This window comes from Electrophorus electricus, chromosome 2 (assembly GCF_041902795.1).
Source record: "Electrophorus electricus isolate QZ-2024a chromosome 2, ASM4190279v1, whole genome shotgun sequence".
Lineage (NCBI taxonomy): Eukaryota > Metazoa > Chordata > Actinopteri > Gymnotiformes > Gymnotidae > Electrophorus > Electrophorus electricus.
Window position 1 is genome coordinate 17,795,017 of NC_137498.1, and position 16,971 is coordinate 17,811,987.

The window sequence follows — 16,971 nt, forward strand, 5'->3', positions numbered from 1 at the left end:
ATTTTAAATAACCAAATACTGCTTTTAAAATCACTTATTTATTGGTTAAGGGGATAAGAGGATTGTTTGGATTTTTTTTTTAAATATCTATATGCATAGGTTTACACATGAAGATGGGTTCACCAATTGTGTGCTTATATGTAAAATTGAATTATTATTATTTATTTATATTTTTAAAATATTATTATTGTTGTTGTTGTTGATATGAACCGCACCTCTTACAAAGGGCTCTTTATACCCTATGGCCTAGAAACCAGAAACATTACAAGACTGAATGAAAAGTATACCATCTTTGGATAGCAAACTAATTCCTTTGCTTAACATTTAACTTTATGGGACAGGGTTATGGCACAATAAGCTTTCAGACAAAAATATGTTAGCTATATAAGTTAGCATTTAGTTATAAAATTCATCCCGAGGCAAGTCAACCCAAACTGAGTGGAAATCTACAGTAAGGAAGGAGTCCATATCAGGATCGTATAAAGGGATGAGTAGGAAAGGAAAGATTAAGGAGTGCTGGTTGGGACACAATGATCAGTCCTGGAGTCTGGAGTTCTTCCATTCTCACCTATTGGCACAACAACACTGAGACTAAGATGCCAGGTGTATTGCCCACCGGAATAGGAGGGTATGTGGCTCACAGTGCAGGAACTCTGTCCTTCTGCGGAGTCTCTGACACCATGACCCTCCTACACACCCTCCTTTTTATTCTGCAAATGGGTTTTAGGCAGTAGGATGCTAGCATGTCCTACAAGTCAGATTGGCTTTCTTCCAAATCACACATACAGCTGATCACATTTACGCCCTACAAAACCTAATCAATAAACAAGCAAATCAAACCTGTTTTGTTGATTTTAAAAAGGCATTTGATTCTATTTGACATTCTACTTATATTATAAACTTTTTTTAAACTATATTATAAACTTTAGAGAAAAGTTTCTTTTATGTTTACATATTAGGTTAGAATTACTTATTAGTTATTATTACATGTTAATGTCTTAATGACTTGTTAGATGTAATTAAACTGTTTCTGTTATTATGTTATTTTTTACTATTATTACTATTATTATTTGTGGTGATGGTAGTGGAAGTACTTTTGCTAATTATTATTATTGTTGTTGTTGTTGTTGTTTGTTGTTGTTTTGTGTCTACAGTTTTAAATGATCAAATTAATATACTATATACCAAGACAAAAACGACATTAATTTTAGGTCTACTATCGAATGAAACGCGTTAGTTCTTTTTCGTTTCTTTTTCATGCTATTTTATGGAAGGACAAAAAGTAGAGACATCATTAACAGCCCTCGGGAGGTGGACAAACCTGGTATAGAATAATAAATTACGTCTTTGGGATTTTCTCTCTCTGTCACGCTCTCTCCCTGAAGTCTTTGCATCAACGCTAAGTGCATCCGCCTTGTACAACTGGGCATTTTAACTCTTAATTTCAAGCAAGATTTTGGTTTGAAATATCAAGAAAGAAATTTGAGGAAATGTTTCATTTTTCTTATCGGATACAATTTCATTACACTTTGTGCATGTGACAGAGAGCGTCGACCTGATAGTTTAGGTGGGCTGTTTTACCACAGGCCCCGCCTGTTCTTGTGTGTCTCCGAAGGGTGGCAGTAATGCATCTAGATGCATTTAGCCTTCTTAAAGAAGAAGAAGTAGGAGCACTTCGTGTATGCTATTAGCTAGTGATGGCGTCGCCCTGGACAATATTTTCAACAGTGTTCTCTTTAATTATCCTCTACATTACGACACGTTCAGAGACACGACAGTTGAACACGGTAGGCCATTTAATTATCAACCATGACGGAACAGATTTATTTCGTTAACTGGCTAGCTTTGTTAGCTAACTAGCTAGCGTACCTGTGTCAGTTAGCTAAGGTTCCGCAGAGCTGTGGCTGTATAATACATGATATGCCGGGTACGATTGTTTGTGTCGTTTTCAAAAGTAAATAAAGGACACCAAACTCTAACCCAGAATTTTAAGAAGATTAGCCAACTAGCTAAATCATAAGCAGTCGATTAGCTACGTTAGGATCACTGTGTTTTCTGTGATTACTTTTCATTTTATGCTGTTATTGTCGCAGAGTATAACGTGCCTATCACAATATCAGTCAAAGTAACCCGACCGTGTATATGCTCCTATACTACTGAGAATCAACTGCAAATTGCGAAAGAAAGGCAGTTTTTGGTAATAAGAATTTTATATTGAGGTGCTTAGTAGAAGATGTATTATTCGCCACTGTATATGTAGACTATAATAGTGTGTGTGTGTGTGCGTGCGTGCGTGCGTGTGTAAAACTCCGTTTGTGTCCACAGGAAAATGTCATCAATGTGACGGCAGTTGGTAAAAATGAGTCAGCCTACAATGTACAGGTAAAATAAACATGTCTACAGACATGTTAATGAAATGGTCACGTGAGAGTACACACAGAACTTTGTCACAGGTCTGCTATCCACCATAAATACCATAGATTGCATTATTTCTTTACAAATTGTGAAAATGCATACTCCTAATCACATGTAAGCCTAGCTCTAAATTAAGCTCTGCTTGCAATTCACAACCAAGTTCAAAATTGTGGAACCTATCAAGTAATCTAAGACCATTGCAGCCTTGTTTCTGTCAGTGGTGAGCCACTCAGATGACAAAACAAACACTTAAACAAAATCCTTTTGGCAAGTTACTGAATTAAACTATGTGCTTTGGGGACAATGCCTCACATTCTTAGTGTAAACTGAAATACAAACTATTGCCTATGACGTAAAATTGGGACATTAGCTCTCATGGGAGTGTGTCATCGGCTGTGTCATCAGCTGCATTCGCTTTCTCAGTGTAGGTAAATTGTCTTTCAGATAAACTTGACTGTTACCATGGCAGACAACGAAACTATTGTCAATGGGGTTCCTATCAAGCCATCGGGAGTGACGAGGATGATGTGCCAAGCTCTGCTGTGTGAGTAAGAAGGGAGGTGTGAACGGCTCTGACACACCTCCTTAGCATGGTGCGGAGTTTGATTCCAAGTTCTTAAATGAGCTCAAGTCTAGGATTAGCCCTGTCCATGTGTCATAAGTTATAAACGGTTCCACCATTTATAAATTAATGTTCAACAATTTTTCATTTAGGTCCGAGTACATTTAAACTCGTTATGCAAGCTCATTCTGCTAACCACCAAAGTGTGTGAGATGCTTGACCACTTAGACACAGTAATGTGTTGAAACCCACTGTCATGGTGCCACAGTGGACAGTGGAAACGTTAGTGGCAGCGAGGAGGCCGGCGTGCTGGTCAGCAGTGTGCTGAGGCTGATGCTGGATCAGTCATACCTGCAGAGTGACTTGGGTGAGGAGGCACTGCTGCTGACTCTTGCTCAGGAGATGATCCAGCTTGGCCAGGAGAGGGTAACTGTCCTGTTTTAACAGCTTTCTTTTAGGCTTTTATGAGCAGAGAGGATGCATAGTTCTCTGTAGGACCTGCTTTTATAGGAGTTTTAAATGCCTTACCACCGAAAACCATTACTTAATTTTGTTGAATGTCACTAGGTTATTAGAGCTCAACATGTGCTCTAAGCCACAGATATGTCATTGCAGTGTTGGGTAATGCGTTAACTGCAGGTCTGGCAGCCAGATGTATGGGAAGTTAAAATGCTGCTGAACCAGAACTCTGAGGAGATCACTCAGGAGCACAACATCTATCCTGTGTCCAAGAGCAGGATCTCGGCCATGCCGCACGAAGACGATGTCATTGTGAATGACGAAGTCCTCTCTAAGCTAGGTTGGGCATGTTAAATTATTAGTGTGGTGCTTATAATGTCACCATGAAACAAGGTGAATGAGGTAGAGAAATGGAGTCATTGAAGCCAAATGAGAGTTTATTATTATTGTCCACCCTCCAGCTGAGGACCAGGTGTTGCACACAACCAGCCACTATGCTCTAGACCAGGCTGAAACCACCCAGGAGGAGATTGCTGCCCCAGGGAAGCTCCCAGAGACACCCCTGCGCATGGAGCCCGGTACCCTGCAAGAGGAGGCCATCAATCCGGACGACCTGCTGCCTGAGGCACCCCTCAGACAAACCCCCTCCTCCTACAGTGTGAGTGATACACAGCCACTTTCCACTTACTCTGTGGGTGACCGTGCAGAACCGATAAGGCAGTAAAGCTTCTCGCTATATCCGCCGACGGTTCAAAGCCATTTGTCTGGAACGTTAGTTACAGCCCTTAAAATGAACATTCTAAACAGTCTTGTGCCACATGCAGATTGGCTGCAACGTGGTTGCAATTCTCCAATTAGGCATGTGAAAAGGAGAAATACTGGACTACAAACGGCAGGCTAAGACAGGAGTCGTCCATGCAGAACACTTTGAAGTGATGTCACAATCTTAAGCCTTTATGGTCTCTACGATGCTGATCACACGCAGAGAATTTTCCTGGTGCAGCCCAGTCCATGGGGGCTCAGTGATCATGTGTGTGTGACTCTGTCTAAATGTAGGTGGCATGTCGGTGGATGGAGGAGCTCAGGGACAGCCTGAGACGCTTCTGCTCAGAGTCTCTGCCGCTCTTCTTCCTCGTCATGTGGGTGGTTGTCGTGGGGCTTGTGGGTTCTGCTGTCATCATCAAGATACTGGACCTCCTGTTTCCTGTTTGCGAACACAAGTATGCCTCAAACAGTATGCCTTCATCAGCTGTACTGCAATATGCATGGCGAATTGATTAATATAGTGTCCACCGTTTCCTTATGATTGGGTATATTTATCACCTGAGACCAGTTATTTGATCAGGTTTTTTGGCTAATAAAATATTTCAGAATTTAATATAATGCCAGAAGCCAAAATCCAGTTAAATGAATTTAGTCCAGTTAATCTATTACCACAGGATTCATTTAGCACTGTGCCATTATAGCCAGGGCTATGAAGCTTCAGGTGCACTTAATCTAATATGATTTATTCTTCTTCTCCAGGGGCTTCTTTCACCTGAACCCGGAGACCCTGCTGCCTGAGGAGGAAAAGCAGAGCCTAGTGGAGAATGAGGGAGAGACAGAGGAGAAATCCAGCCTGAGGGAAACCCTGTACTGATCCTTCCTTTTCCTGTTTGTGGCATTCCCATTTTCATGGGATGTCCTGCAAGTTTTCCTTCTTCCAAATGTAGCACTTTATAAAAATCCCAGTTATTCCTTTGTGTTTCTTCATTAGAAGGCAAGTGTGGAGTTCTGATTCAGTGAGGCATCATCTTTGGTTAACATTTTTCTTGTTTGTATTTGCTGAGTGCTACTGCCTATGGAAAAAAAGCCTATTGTACATGATGTGAAGAGTGATATTTTAGTATAGCTCACACTATGTCATGATGTGATGTATAGGAAATGAAGTTTTGGAATTTTACCAAAATACATGCTATTGTCTTTGTAAAATGTTACTGGCTACAGCCAATGTATAATGGAAGTGAGAATAAACACAATTTTCTCATAATGTACATGACAACTGAATACACATTTTGAAATATGTCATTTTACTTTTTTTTTTTGGGGTTGAAGTTTGAATTGTGTTTAGTTTTTCCTCTGATGGTGGGGAGCAGTAAGTGCAGATTAGCACTCTCAATTTTAGGTTTGATGTGAGGTACCATCCAGTAATGTTTTGAATAAATGTTCATTTGGGTTTGGATCCAGATAACTAAGGTAATGCTAAATCAGTTCTGTGTATCATTTCCCCCAAAACTGTAAGAGGTGTCTACAAAAGGAAAAAGCTGTTTCAGTAGTCTTTATTAAAATACTATTTGTTTCATAAATATAGGAAACTTGGTGTTTTGCTGATCAGATGTTACTAGGGCAGCACAATGAGGTCACCGAGAGCGTGTACACAGAGACATGGACTGCATAATGTACTTGCACTAAACTTAAAATTAATAAAGCAAACTGCTGATTTTTTAAAAAAAATGTATTCCTTGCCTGAGCAGCTCCATTAATGGGTTGTGGAGCTCATTCTTTCCCTCACAGAAACAAGCTAAAGATAGTGCTTGTTATTTCAAAAGATCATTACTGAACAAAAGGGGAGACTTGCTTCACATTAAATAATGTATGCAGCTGAACAGAAAAGGGAGATCTAGTTTCTTGTGAAGTATATTTAGAATCTTGGTGTCAAATGCATATATTTTGAAAAAATATCCATCCATTCTAAAACTTGGGGAAAATCAATACATTTTTCAGAGCTCATTGGGAATAAACATGTTCCCAGATCTGCTGGAATAGTGTGTAGGTTTAAATAACAGCATATACAACTGCAAAATGGTTGTGATTCAATTTCAAATCCCATGAACAATATGTTTTATATTTGCGGAATACTTTCCTGGAATCCCATGGCAAGAAAAGGCATCAGCAAAATCCATTTCGTGTTAAGGCCTTCATGCTGCAGTAGTAATTACAAGGCCCAGTCTCCTGTACAGTCCACTGTAATTATCAAAATACATGGCATCATGTGTTGTAGCTGATGTGCTTGTTAGATATGACCAGGTTGGGCAAAGTACAAAATGCAATTATTTTAAATTCTAAATAAATTGTTTATTTGAAAGTCATGTTAGGCAGCCAATTTAGATCTTTTAAAATGATGAGAAAGGCTTCAGAAGAATATTCTCAAAACTTTAATGTTTATAAAGAAATAGTCTGGCCATTTTTTTTAAATGATTGCACAGAAGTGAAAGAAAATGTTTTATAAATGACAATCATGGATTTATAAAAACTGATCCTATACTACAAGGCAGTGGTCTCCATGACCTTTGTCAGTTTAAAAGGCACAAGCTAGTAAACTCAGCAGGAATTTACTGATGGGCAGTAGTGTTGAAGAGTCCACATCAAGATATGCAACAACAGCACATCCTCAATTTTACAACACAAAGAAATGTTCAGATGTTACCAAGTTTTAAGCACTTCTACCAAAAAAAAAAAAAAAAAATTAAGAAAAGTCATTCAAATCACAGGTCCAACAAACCTCACTTTTCATTGGCTATGACAATTAGAAAACATGGCAGTGTGGTCTTGAGCTGAAGGCATCTAGACATGAAGCAGCTCAAGGTTATTGCAGAATGAGTATTCACTGGTCTAAAGAACCTCTTTCCAGCTTTAGCTATAAACTAAACAAACATATCACTTTTTAGTCTGTGTATCCAAAATAATCCCATATTTGAACAGAATGTTAACTATTCTAAAGCAGTTCTCAAGCTCAGATTCTCAGGTATAAAAAATAAAATCACTTGTGACTGAATAATTTAATTTCAACAATGGCTTCATCTTTGGCCTTGAAAGTGATTATAAAACTGTCCGCCCAACCCATGATTACGGACAGCCGGAGCCTGGTGAGGGGCTACATTGGAATACACTGGAACCATGAAAACTGGTCTTCAGGATTTCAAAAGAAGCTAAAGATGATGTGATTTAAGGTGGTAAGGTGGTGCAGGTCCCCAACCTTTTCCCTACAGTGGGTGCTGGGCAAAGTCAGCAGGAGCCAAACTCTGCAATCCACTTCTCGTATTTCTCCAGGTCAGCGGCTGAGACGGACTTGGACACTTTCTTCAGGGCTGTCTGGAAGTCCTCCATGGTCGTGGGCATGTGCATCTCGTCTCGGGAGATGTTGCGGATCTCCTCGGGCGTCAGGCCCTCAATGCGCCGCCTCATGGCCATCAGAGACGCATCCCTGCAACGGACATTCAAACACACGCTCCTCCTTAATGATGGCCTCACAAACAGCATGTTGGTATGACTAGCTGCAGCAGTTTAATAAAAAAGGCCGCATGATGGTGGGCAGGGAGGTGGGGGATACTCCCCTACAACTGTAGTAAAACACGCTGGTAAAACCTTGATTTCACATGATTAAAAGGTTGGCCCGCATTACAGTGAACATTCTGCTATCCACCAGAACAAACTGAACACACAACAAAGGGCAAAGAAAGGAGATTTGACAGAGGGCTTATTTTCAGTTTGTAGACTTATCAATATTGTGATAAATGATCAACAAACCATATACTCCATTTTTCTAGGCGTAAGAAGAGGATTCTGGGATTTTTAGGTGTGGGCCAGACCTGCAGACGTTGGTGATGTCAGCACCTGAGTAGCCTTCCATCTGTTCTGCAATCTTGTCCATGTCAACATCATCAGCCAAGTCCAACTCCTTCAAATTTATCTTCAGCAGTTCAACCCGACCCTTAGCTTCAGATCACACACATTAACGCACTTGAAACATGCAGTGCCCAGAAATAATACCAGCACAGAACATTAAGTCATGACAGCACCAGCAAAATAACCTTCAGCTAAGGAAGTGGAATGATATAAGTTCTTGTATCTCAGTGTAGTGAGGCATGCTGGGTAATGTAGTACCTGAGGGCAGTGGGATGTAAATCCTTTTCTCCAGTCGGCGGCGCAGAGCTTCGTCGATGTCCCAAGGGAAGTTAGTGGCTGCCAGAACCATCACCATTTTAGATGGGTCATTCTCAGATGTTCCTCCAACACCTGCGTGCCCCAACAGATTGAACACAACATGGATATTTTCAACATGCAACACCTTGCAGGAGCATTCAAGCTCCTTTCTGTGTTACCAAAAGATTCCTATAATCTTGATGTAGGTGTCAAACATAGAATTAGATTACTATAAAAATTAAAAAAAAAACAAAAAAAACAAACAAACAAACAAAAACAAAAAAAACCACAACATAGGAAGAGATACACTGTATAAATATACAATCTACAAGCACACAAAGGATGTGAATTGGAAATCAAGTACAATTAAAAATCAAGTGCTGTCTTAGATGTAGAGCGCGTGCAACGGATATATGTAAATATGCAATTAGTTAAAGTGTATGTGTGCAATGGCTACAGGAGATAGAAGAGGAGTTGCTATGTACATGGCATACACAGAAAACACAGTTGTTATGTACATGGCATACACAGTGAACATAGTTTGCATAATGAAACCGGAGTCGTGGGTGCATGTGCAATCAAAGCAGAAGGATGTGAGAAATTTGTGACAAGTGCTCTACGTTTCACAAAGAGCGAACAGAGTTTTATATTAAAACTACTGCCCCTTAAAATTAATCCATTTCAAGTCTTGTTGGTTTTACGTAAGAAAATATCAAATCAATGTGAGCACCATGCGAGAGCCAGTGTGCTCCCAAATTACACGTCCACAAACCTTTCCATGCAACAGTGTTCAGTAAGTGCATGTGAATCATTACTGCAGTACTGGCCTTTGGAAAATAATATTGCAACAGGTAAGAATATGGAAATGAGGCCTGTATTAAAATGACTCTTTAAACAGCATTCGGGGAACATCCTGACCAATCGGAATCCACATTCACGTGATGCGGTACACAAATACGTGATCTCAAAAATAATCCTGGTCAATCTTTTATGTAATGTCAAATGGTTCATTGTCTAACACTACTGCGACTGAGATATGGAATATATTAGGATGTATAGCTATATCATCATCATCATCATACTCTAAATACACCCTTTCCAAAGCCAGTGTGACAAGTAGCTTTATTTTCTTTTACATATTACATTTGTCAGAAAATTCTAAATATTGCAACTTGAGCTCTCCGTATCTTTCAGTCCTAATGTTCAGCCTCTAAAGTCAGATAATATATTCAGCCTCTTTCTTTCACACCTGCAGCAAAGGGGAAACAGGCAGGCAGCTATGTACCACATGCACGTACCGTCCGTCTGTTGAGTGTGGGACTATGTGTAAATACCATCCGTCCGTTGACTGTGGGACCATGTGCACGTACCGTCCATCTGCACAAGCAGCTCGGCTTTCACTCGTCTGCTGGCTTCATGCTCCTCTGAGGTTCCCCTGCGGCTGCATATGGAGTCAATCTCATCGATGAAGATGGTGGTTGGAGCATAGAACCGGGCCTAATCACCCACATGCACAGAGACATCCTTAAGCACATGTATTCTAGGCTACAGCACTTGCCTCAACTACGCAATAAATAAGCAGTAGTGTCAGCCAATGAGCCAAGTAAGGGATACCCTGCATGTGTGCTTGTGTGAATTTACCATTTCAAATAGGAGACGCACAAGTTTCTCAGACTCCCCACGATATTTGGAGGTCAGCGTAGAGGAGGAGACGTTGAAGAAGGTGGTTCTGCATTCTGTTGCTACGGCTTTCGCTAGCAGGGTTTTTCCAGTGCCTGGTGGGCCAACCATTAGCACACCCTAAAATCAACAAATTGAACCGTTCAATCAGACACACTGACAATTAAAATATGGTCAATGTTTTTAGCTTTTTGGCAAACGTGATTATATAAGGCTTTCTGGCCAACAAAGGACGCAGTAAATCAGACCCACTGAGTCTCACGTAAAATTGCTACTTGCCAAATTACCCTCAAGCACACATTTCTTGATCTTTCTCCAACAAAAGGCAAATTCAGGTTTTTCAGAGTGCTCCTAACGGAATCTTCTTGGTCTCATCAGGGGGAAAAAAGCCATAAAGATCAAACCGGAGTTGTCCTCCCTGGAAGAACCGCAGCCATACCTTCCATGGTCGCCTGATCCCCTTGAAGAATTCAGGCATCCACATGGGTAGAACCACGGCCTCCTTCAGCAGCCTCTTCGCATCCTCCAGATCCGCGATGTCATCCCTAGGAGGGGGCGGGGTTACGGCAAACATCACGACAGGACAGCTTGCACATGCTTGTGTGTACACAACCATGCCTGGAGTTTGCTGTGATGAACTTCTATAACGTGGCTTCTGTTAATATATCCAGCACAGATCATATTTCTAGCGCGTACTTTCTGTCCCATACCAACTTTTCAAAAGGGAAAAAAATAAGAAATATTGACAAGAAATATGGATGTGCACTTGACCACTACCATTTAATAAAAAATAAAAAAAATCCAATTCATAATCTTGTTACAACCAGATTTTGCTTGTATACATTTTACCACTAGCAGTCTTATGAGCATGTGCATGTCCATTAAGTACATAGGTTTGTTTGTGAACATCTACTAACATTCAGTGCACCTCACTTTAATAAAGATCAGAAAATGAAGATGGTCATTTTCCCCATCAGGAAAACATGCAAAGACTCCTGTAAAAATTGAGATTTCATAACAGGTCTCTATAGGTCAATTTTCAGACTTCAATGGACATTGGTATTGCAAGGGCCAGTTAGCATTATGTAAGTGAGCTCCCACCAAGTGGTCCAGTCTGTCTTCTACTGATTATTAGTGGTGCCAACATGGAGGAAGGATGAACCCACCACTTTACATTGGGGTTCTGGGAGATTATGTCTCTCTCCAAAGTTTCAATCAGGTCTTTGTCTTCTCCTCCTCGGTCAAACTTCTTCACCTCTGTTTCAGGGATCTCAGGTTTGTTCTGGAAGTTGAAGAAGTGTCCACACTTTAGTGTACATCATTATCAAAACCACACAAACAGACAGACACAGACAGACAGACAGACAGACAGAGAGAGACACAGACAGACAGACAGACAGACAGACAGAGAGAGACTCTGTACAGACTGGTGAATCCAATATCAAAGGCACTCAAACAAGCCACAAACTATCAAATTAATAAGCAAGTGTGAGTTTGGTCTGAAGACAGACACAGCAATTTAACCTTATCGTTTTGTTTTGGCTCAGCTGCCTGTATTTGCTGTCAGCAGGAAACCGGTAGTGCAGGTTGGCAAGTATGCTGTGTCAATACTGCCAGGGACATGTGGTTCACAATGAAAACATAAGGCTTAGAGTTACAATGAGACCCAGTGAATGTCCATTATGCAGACAGCAGACTGAAAAAGCCTAAACGATGCCAATGAAGTCTTTCCTCTTTTCAACCCACCCACCAGCCATCCAACGTCCTCTTTCTGTCTGAATGTGTCAAGATCTGTATTAACATTTAAATAAAAACTACAGTCACAAAAACTGAAAGAAAGAAAACTTTAGGAAGTTACTTGTTAAAATAAAAAGTGAACGAGGACAAAATATTTCTGTATTTGTGCATCCAACAAACATTTTTATATTCATTAGGCCTACTTCATTTTCTTTTCCATTCCGTAGCATTCCTTGTTTTTCCTCGTGATGGTCCTTACTGTCTACCCAAAAATACTCAAAACAGATGCCTACACCAATCATTCACGGACAGAAACTGTTGTCAAATATCCTCAAGTCCCCTTGATCAAAGGCCTCTAGGTGCATGTTGAATAGAGCTACATCATCAAGGTGCTGCCTAGACATGGTAGATCTTAACCAAATTTTCAGTCTTGAGCATACAAAAGGTATGACCAGATACCGCTCCAACAAGCTTCTCAACCTCATCTAATAAGTTTCTTAACTCAGTTGGAACACCACTTTGCATATCTGCAGCTTCATTACTACACAACGTCTGAGAAAGTCTGTGAGGAAACACACTGGCAGCTGGACCTTCAAAATATGTTTCTCTCAGGATACTGTCCAATGACAGCCGCCATTTTCCAGTAAGGAGAACATTCTCAACTTTTCTCCAAAAATCAGCAACTGTGGTTGGTTATACTGTTCTTGGAAATGAACATCCATATTGTCTAGCACCTTGAAAAATTCTACCCTATACTATTCCCTCTGGTGCTGTGACTAAGCCCACCAGTGAATCTTTTAGAGGATTAGACCTATGAAGTCTGTAACTGACTGTTCCTTCTAAAATGCTGAACAATTCCCTGCTCAGCATTTTATGTCTGACCTTGTAACCCTGCAATTGGAATATTCAATCTCAAGAGCACAACTCCAATGACAATGCGATAAGGTTCGCTCAAACCTTGGTAGTGACATGTCTCTACCATTTGTATGCAAATGTATGCCCACCTGTCTGCCCAGCCATCCATCCTTACCTTGTCTTCTTTCTGCTTGGATGCATTTTCTTTCTTGTCTTTGCCCTTCTGAGCTTTTCCTCGGTCACCATTGGTACTGCGTGGTGATTGTCGATTCTGGAAGCGGGGACCAGTACTGAGCCTGTTTCCATGGCCTTTGCCATCTCTACTTGGCATGGGGGTACGCCGGACTGCACATGGGGATGACCTGTACAAAATTATGCACCTGCACTTTACTGTTGGGTCTACTGCTTTCAATGCCTGCCTTTCATTCGTCCATAGGATTAAGGTTGAAGTTGCCTTGAAAGTTGAATTTGAATGCTAAAATGACTGTAAACCTAAGTTCAATGTCAAACTCTGTTGCAGGTAAAATAAGGAGACAACTTTACCAATATGAATACCAATATAGCTCACACAAGACTTATCTTGAATCTCATTGGAAACGCTCACAAAGACCCAACAACCACCTAATAGCACATCCACATAGCTTCACCCAAATATGAAATCCATACCACAAATCTGTATCATGGACATAACGGTACTAAATCTACTGTAGAATTAACAGCCACACTAGGTTGAGTCTGAGGTCTCAAGGCAATGTGGGACAGGATCAGTACTCAACGAAAAACTCCGAGCCATTTAAAATCACACATGCACGTGTACCTGTGCTCCACCTGAACGGGCACGATATCATTATCTTGGCTGAAGCTGCTTGGCTTTGGGGCAGTCTCCAGCTGGAAACTCTCGAGTGTTGTCATGATGTCCCTGACATGCTTGTTCTCCTCGTTGATTTCCTGCCAAACCTGTTCAGAAACGCACGGAGGCACAGGATATACTTCGAACCGACAACCAAACCTTCTGTCATGCCTGTGCTGTTTGCAGACATGGAACATAAGGGTAGACCTATACACAAGAGCCTTCAGTGGTAGGATATGACAGGTCCTTAGATCGCACATTAGCAGCATTGTGTTCTGTAAGCGTTACTCTTACCTGTTGCCATTTTTGTTTCACAGCGGAGTCTCGAACTGAAAACATATATTTCTGAATCTGTTCCAGTACCCCCTGATAGCAAACTACAGCTGAACTGTAGTTTCCTAGCAATGCGTACTCTCTGGCGAGCCGTACGTTCTCGCTGATTTCCAGCAAACTCATTCTGGAAAAAAATAAACGATATAAGCACGCTTTATGCTACGACTCATCTGTGAAGCAAAAAAAACCCCAAAAACAACCGGTCAAATAAAATGTAATAGGTTTACAAACAACGTAGCCAGCCAGCTAACCTAACCGAGCTCAGAAGAGTTGGGGAGCTAGAAAAGTTGTCGCTTAGCGAAGTAAACCATAAAACCCAGCATATTTGACTAGCCATCTTATCTAGGACTGCTAACAACGCTAGCTAAGACAGCAATCTTTCTATCTTTATACTGCGAGATTATTAAACGCGAAACGACTCAATACAAACAACTAGTTAGTTAATATCCATAGCTAGATAGCATTTCTTTAAGAGTCATACGAAATGTAGCCATATTCTTAAAAGTGCTAGCCATGTTAGCTTAGTTAGATAAATGATATTCTACCTGAATAGATACAAGTTTGCTGAAGTGAGCAGCTAGAGGAATGTTTTTCTAGCTATTAATTCATACGCTATTTTACAGGTAGTTTACCCGGTTAGCTGGTTATCAAACACTGAGCATCTAAAACTTACTTATTGTTGAGTTGCCAAAAAAAAAAAAAACCCATGCAAGATCAACGCATATCAGAGGTTGCAGACACGGAAGGTTTAGGTACAAGGTTGCTGTTGTGCACCAGCAAGTTCAGAATAATTTACAACATTCACTAGCTACGCCAGTTGGGCACGACCCTGAACACTCCCAAACTTATATGAACACACAGCTACGTTCGTTCGCTTCCGTCCTTTCAAAATAAAAGCTCCCGCCCTGTCGTCTGGTTTTACCAGACCCTCAATATTGCCAGAACATAAATAGAACAAATAATTTATAATCTAATAATACTACATTCAATCACAGTAATTCCGTTTTCACAAGAATTTTTCATTAACTCTGAAAGCATGATCAGTTTAATTGTATCAAACCAGTCCTACATACTGACTGGTCTTAAAGAAAAATGGTCTCCATTACATATTTCTGTTTTCAATCATTGCAGGCACTTCTCAAATGACCTTTACATAAATATTTGTCTAAAATTGTGTCACCTACCATTCTTGGTGCTGGAAAATACAGTAATCATAGATATAGTGTACCTTTTAAGTTTGTAACCCCCAACCCCCAAATTAAAGAAAAACTGATCAATCTGGAATTAAAAGGATCATTAAATCAGGCCATCATTAACAGCACAGGTCCAAAATCTTTTATTCTTTTTCACTGGTATCAGCAAATATTTAATGAACCAAGACTTCGAGGAAAGTGGCTAGAGACCCAAGACATACACTGCATTACGGATTGAATCAATGTCTACATGAAGGAACATTTTTTCTTATTGAGGCTACCAGCTTGAACACAGAATGCACGTACTAAACAGGATCAGCGTATGTATCGCCTAAAGTAATTTAATAAAAATGAGGTCAAACAATTGTATATAAACTAGATATGCTTGATAAGAGATGCGGTTAACATCCACACATATAGCCAAGCTCTGTCTGTACCTTACCAGTTCCTGCAGAGCTAACAGCACTCTTCGGAAACACAGGTAATCATAATAAAAGGACTCCTCTAGCAAGTGCTCACTGGTGAGTGACTACAGCCTGATACTGTAGTCCAAATCCATAACAAAAGGGCAAAGGCGATATATCTGCACATACTGTCGGTAATTAGTTAAGAGGCGGGTAATGGGGGAAGGGGTGGGTTTTAAAAGGCACATTTTTTGCTGGATTTCTTCAAATGAGTCAGGACGAGAATATCCACATGCACGTGTACTTCTGTTTTCGGGTGTGACCTTAGACCAGCGTCAGCAGTGCCGCTCACACTCAGCGAGCAGTGTTCGTGTTTGTAAAACCGTACATGTACGGGCTGAAGGGGCCAAGGAACAGAGGTATCTCCATAAGTCCACATTCCCCAAGTTCAACTTAAGGTTCGCTTAATATGTAAGAGAATCATTCATATTTCCTTGATATGACCGGGGGGGGGGGGGGGGGGGGGGTTCGTGCAAAAGTTGAATGACTAATAATGAGATGGAGGGAGCACGCGAGAGAGAGAGCGAGAACAAAAACATCCAAAGCTCTTCAAATTTCTAAACACTGAGAGCAACCATTGCTATCAAACTACGATTCAATAAAATAATAATATGAAAATTGAGAAAAAAAAAAAAAAGGCACATGTACAGCAGCCGGGCCGATGTGTGTATGGGTTTGTGTCTCCATGTCCAGGAGGGCTTAGCAGCAGCACTGGGTGAGGGGCGGAGTTTGTGCAGTCACGCGGCCCCTGCAGAAATGACCTCCAGCTCTCACTGGTCCGTGGCAGTGACGAGCTCAAACCACTGCCTGAGCGCATCGCTCAGTGTCTCTGGCAGGGCGTTCACATCACGCAGGATCACATAGAAGGGGAAGGGGAACTCTTCCATGTAGGAGCGGATCTCTGGCAGTTCTCCTGGCCCTTTGAAGATGGGCACTTTGATGTCGAGTATGGAGTCCTGGCCCGAAGAGATGCAAGATTGGTGAGGGCAACAATAAATTGATTCTGATCTCAAGTGAAATTCCTTTAATTTTCTAAAACAGATGAATCAAGTACTGTTATGTTTACTGTTATGTTTAAGGATGCGTTTGTTGGGGTGGGCACTTACCCTGGAGTTGGGGTTGTCCAGCACTACGAATATGACAAAGACATTAGCACTGCGAGCGGCTTGAACTGCAGTTGCAACCCTCTCCTTCCCCTCCAGGAATAAGCCCCTGCCGTCGGACACGATCAACAGCAGCTGAGCCGTCTCTGCATCGGGAAGTGGTTAGAGAAAGTGCGAGAGAGAGAGAGAGAGAGAGAGAGAGAGAGAGAGAGACTTGAGTTTGGTGGCCTTTTTGGGTTCCAGGACGAGACAACTCCTCACAGATAGTTCACACAGTATTAGAATGACAATAAAAGTACACACACGTGTATGAAACAATAACCAAGTAGACTAAGTGCGGAGGCAAGAACCAGGATGA

At 41.0% G+C, this 16,971-nt stretch overlaps 3 protein-coding genes across 4 annotated transcripts in view; 1 reads left to right on the plus strand and 2 right to left on the minus strand.

Annotated features, from left to right (window-relative positions):
• The first annotated feature begins 1,631 nt into the window (after positions 1 to 1,631).
• On the plus strand, positions 1,632 to 5,482 carry ginm1 (glycoprotein integral membrane 1). Its single transcript, XM_027014104.3, has 8 exons — positions 1,632 to 1,787; positions 2,326 to 2,382; positions 2,860 to 2,959; positions 3,246 to 3,403; positions 3,617 to 3,776; positions 3,898 to 4,094; positions 4,493 to 4,656; positions 4,961 to 5,482. The coding sequence occupies exons 1-8, from the start codon at positions 1,698 to 1,700 to the stop codon at positions 5,073 to 5,075; spliced, it is 1,041 nt and encodes a 346-aa protein (XP_026869905.1). The 5' UTR covers positions 1,632 to 1,697; the 3' UTR covers positions 5,076 to 5,482.
• A 1,133-nt stretch (positions 5,483 to 6,615) lies between these two features.
• Positions 6,616 to 14,707, minus strand: katna1 (katanin p60 (ATPase containing) subunit A 1). 2 transcript variants are annotated; one of them, XM_027014101.3, is made up of 11 exons: positions 14,527 to 14,706; positions 13,815 to 13,977; positions 13,488 to 13,627; positions 12,846 to 13,032; positions 11,245 to 11,360; positions 10,518 to 10,623; positions 10,040 to 10,198; positions 9,769 to 9,895; positions 8,360 to 8,491; positions 8,065 to 8,191; positions 6,616 to 7,679 (listed from the first exon to the last, which is right to left on the minus strand). In XM_027014101.3, the coding sequence occupies exons 1-11, from the start codon at positions 14,559 to 14,561 to the stop codon at positions 7,481 to 7,483; spliced, it is 1,491 nt and encodes a 496-aa protein (XP_026869902.2). In that variant the 5' UTR covers positions 14,562 to 14,706; the 3' UTR covers positions 6,616 to 7,480. The 2 variants fall into 2 exon arrangements, with proteins under 2 accessions (XP_026869902.2, XP_081551653.1); XM_081695527.1 differs by having other exon boundaries at positions 7,540 to 7,679; positions 8,003 to 8,191; positions 14,527 to 14,707.
• A 466-nt stretch (positions 14,708 to 15,173) lies between these two features.
• Positions 15,174 to 16,971, minus strand: part of mdn1 (midasin AAA ATPase 1) — a 50,379-nt gene continuing 48,581 nt past the window's right edge. The window contains exons 101-102 of the mRNA XM_035528820.2: positions 16,617 to 16,759; positions 15,174 to 16,466 (exon numbers count right to left, since the gene is read on the minus strand). Coding sequence (XP_035384713.2) covers positions 16,281 to 16,466; positions 16,617 to 16,759 — 329 coding nt within the window. The 3' untranslated portion in view covers positions 15,174 to 16,280. The remainder of the gene's footprint in view (positions 16,467 to 16,616; positions 16,760 to 16,971) is intronic.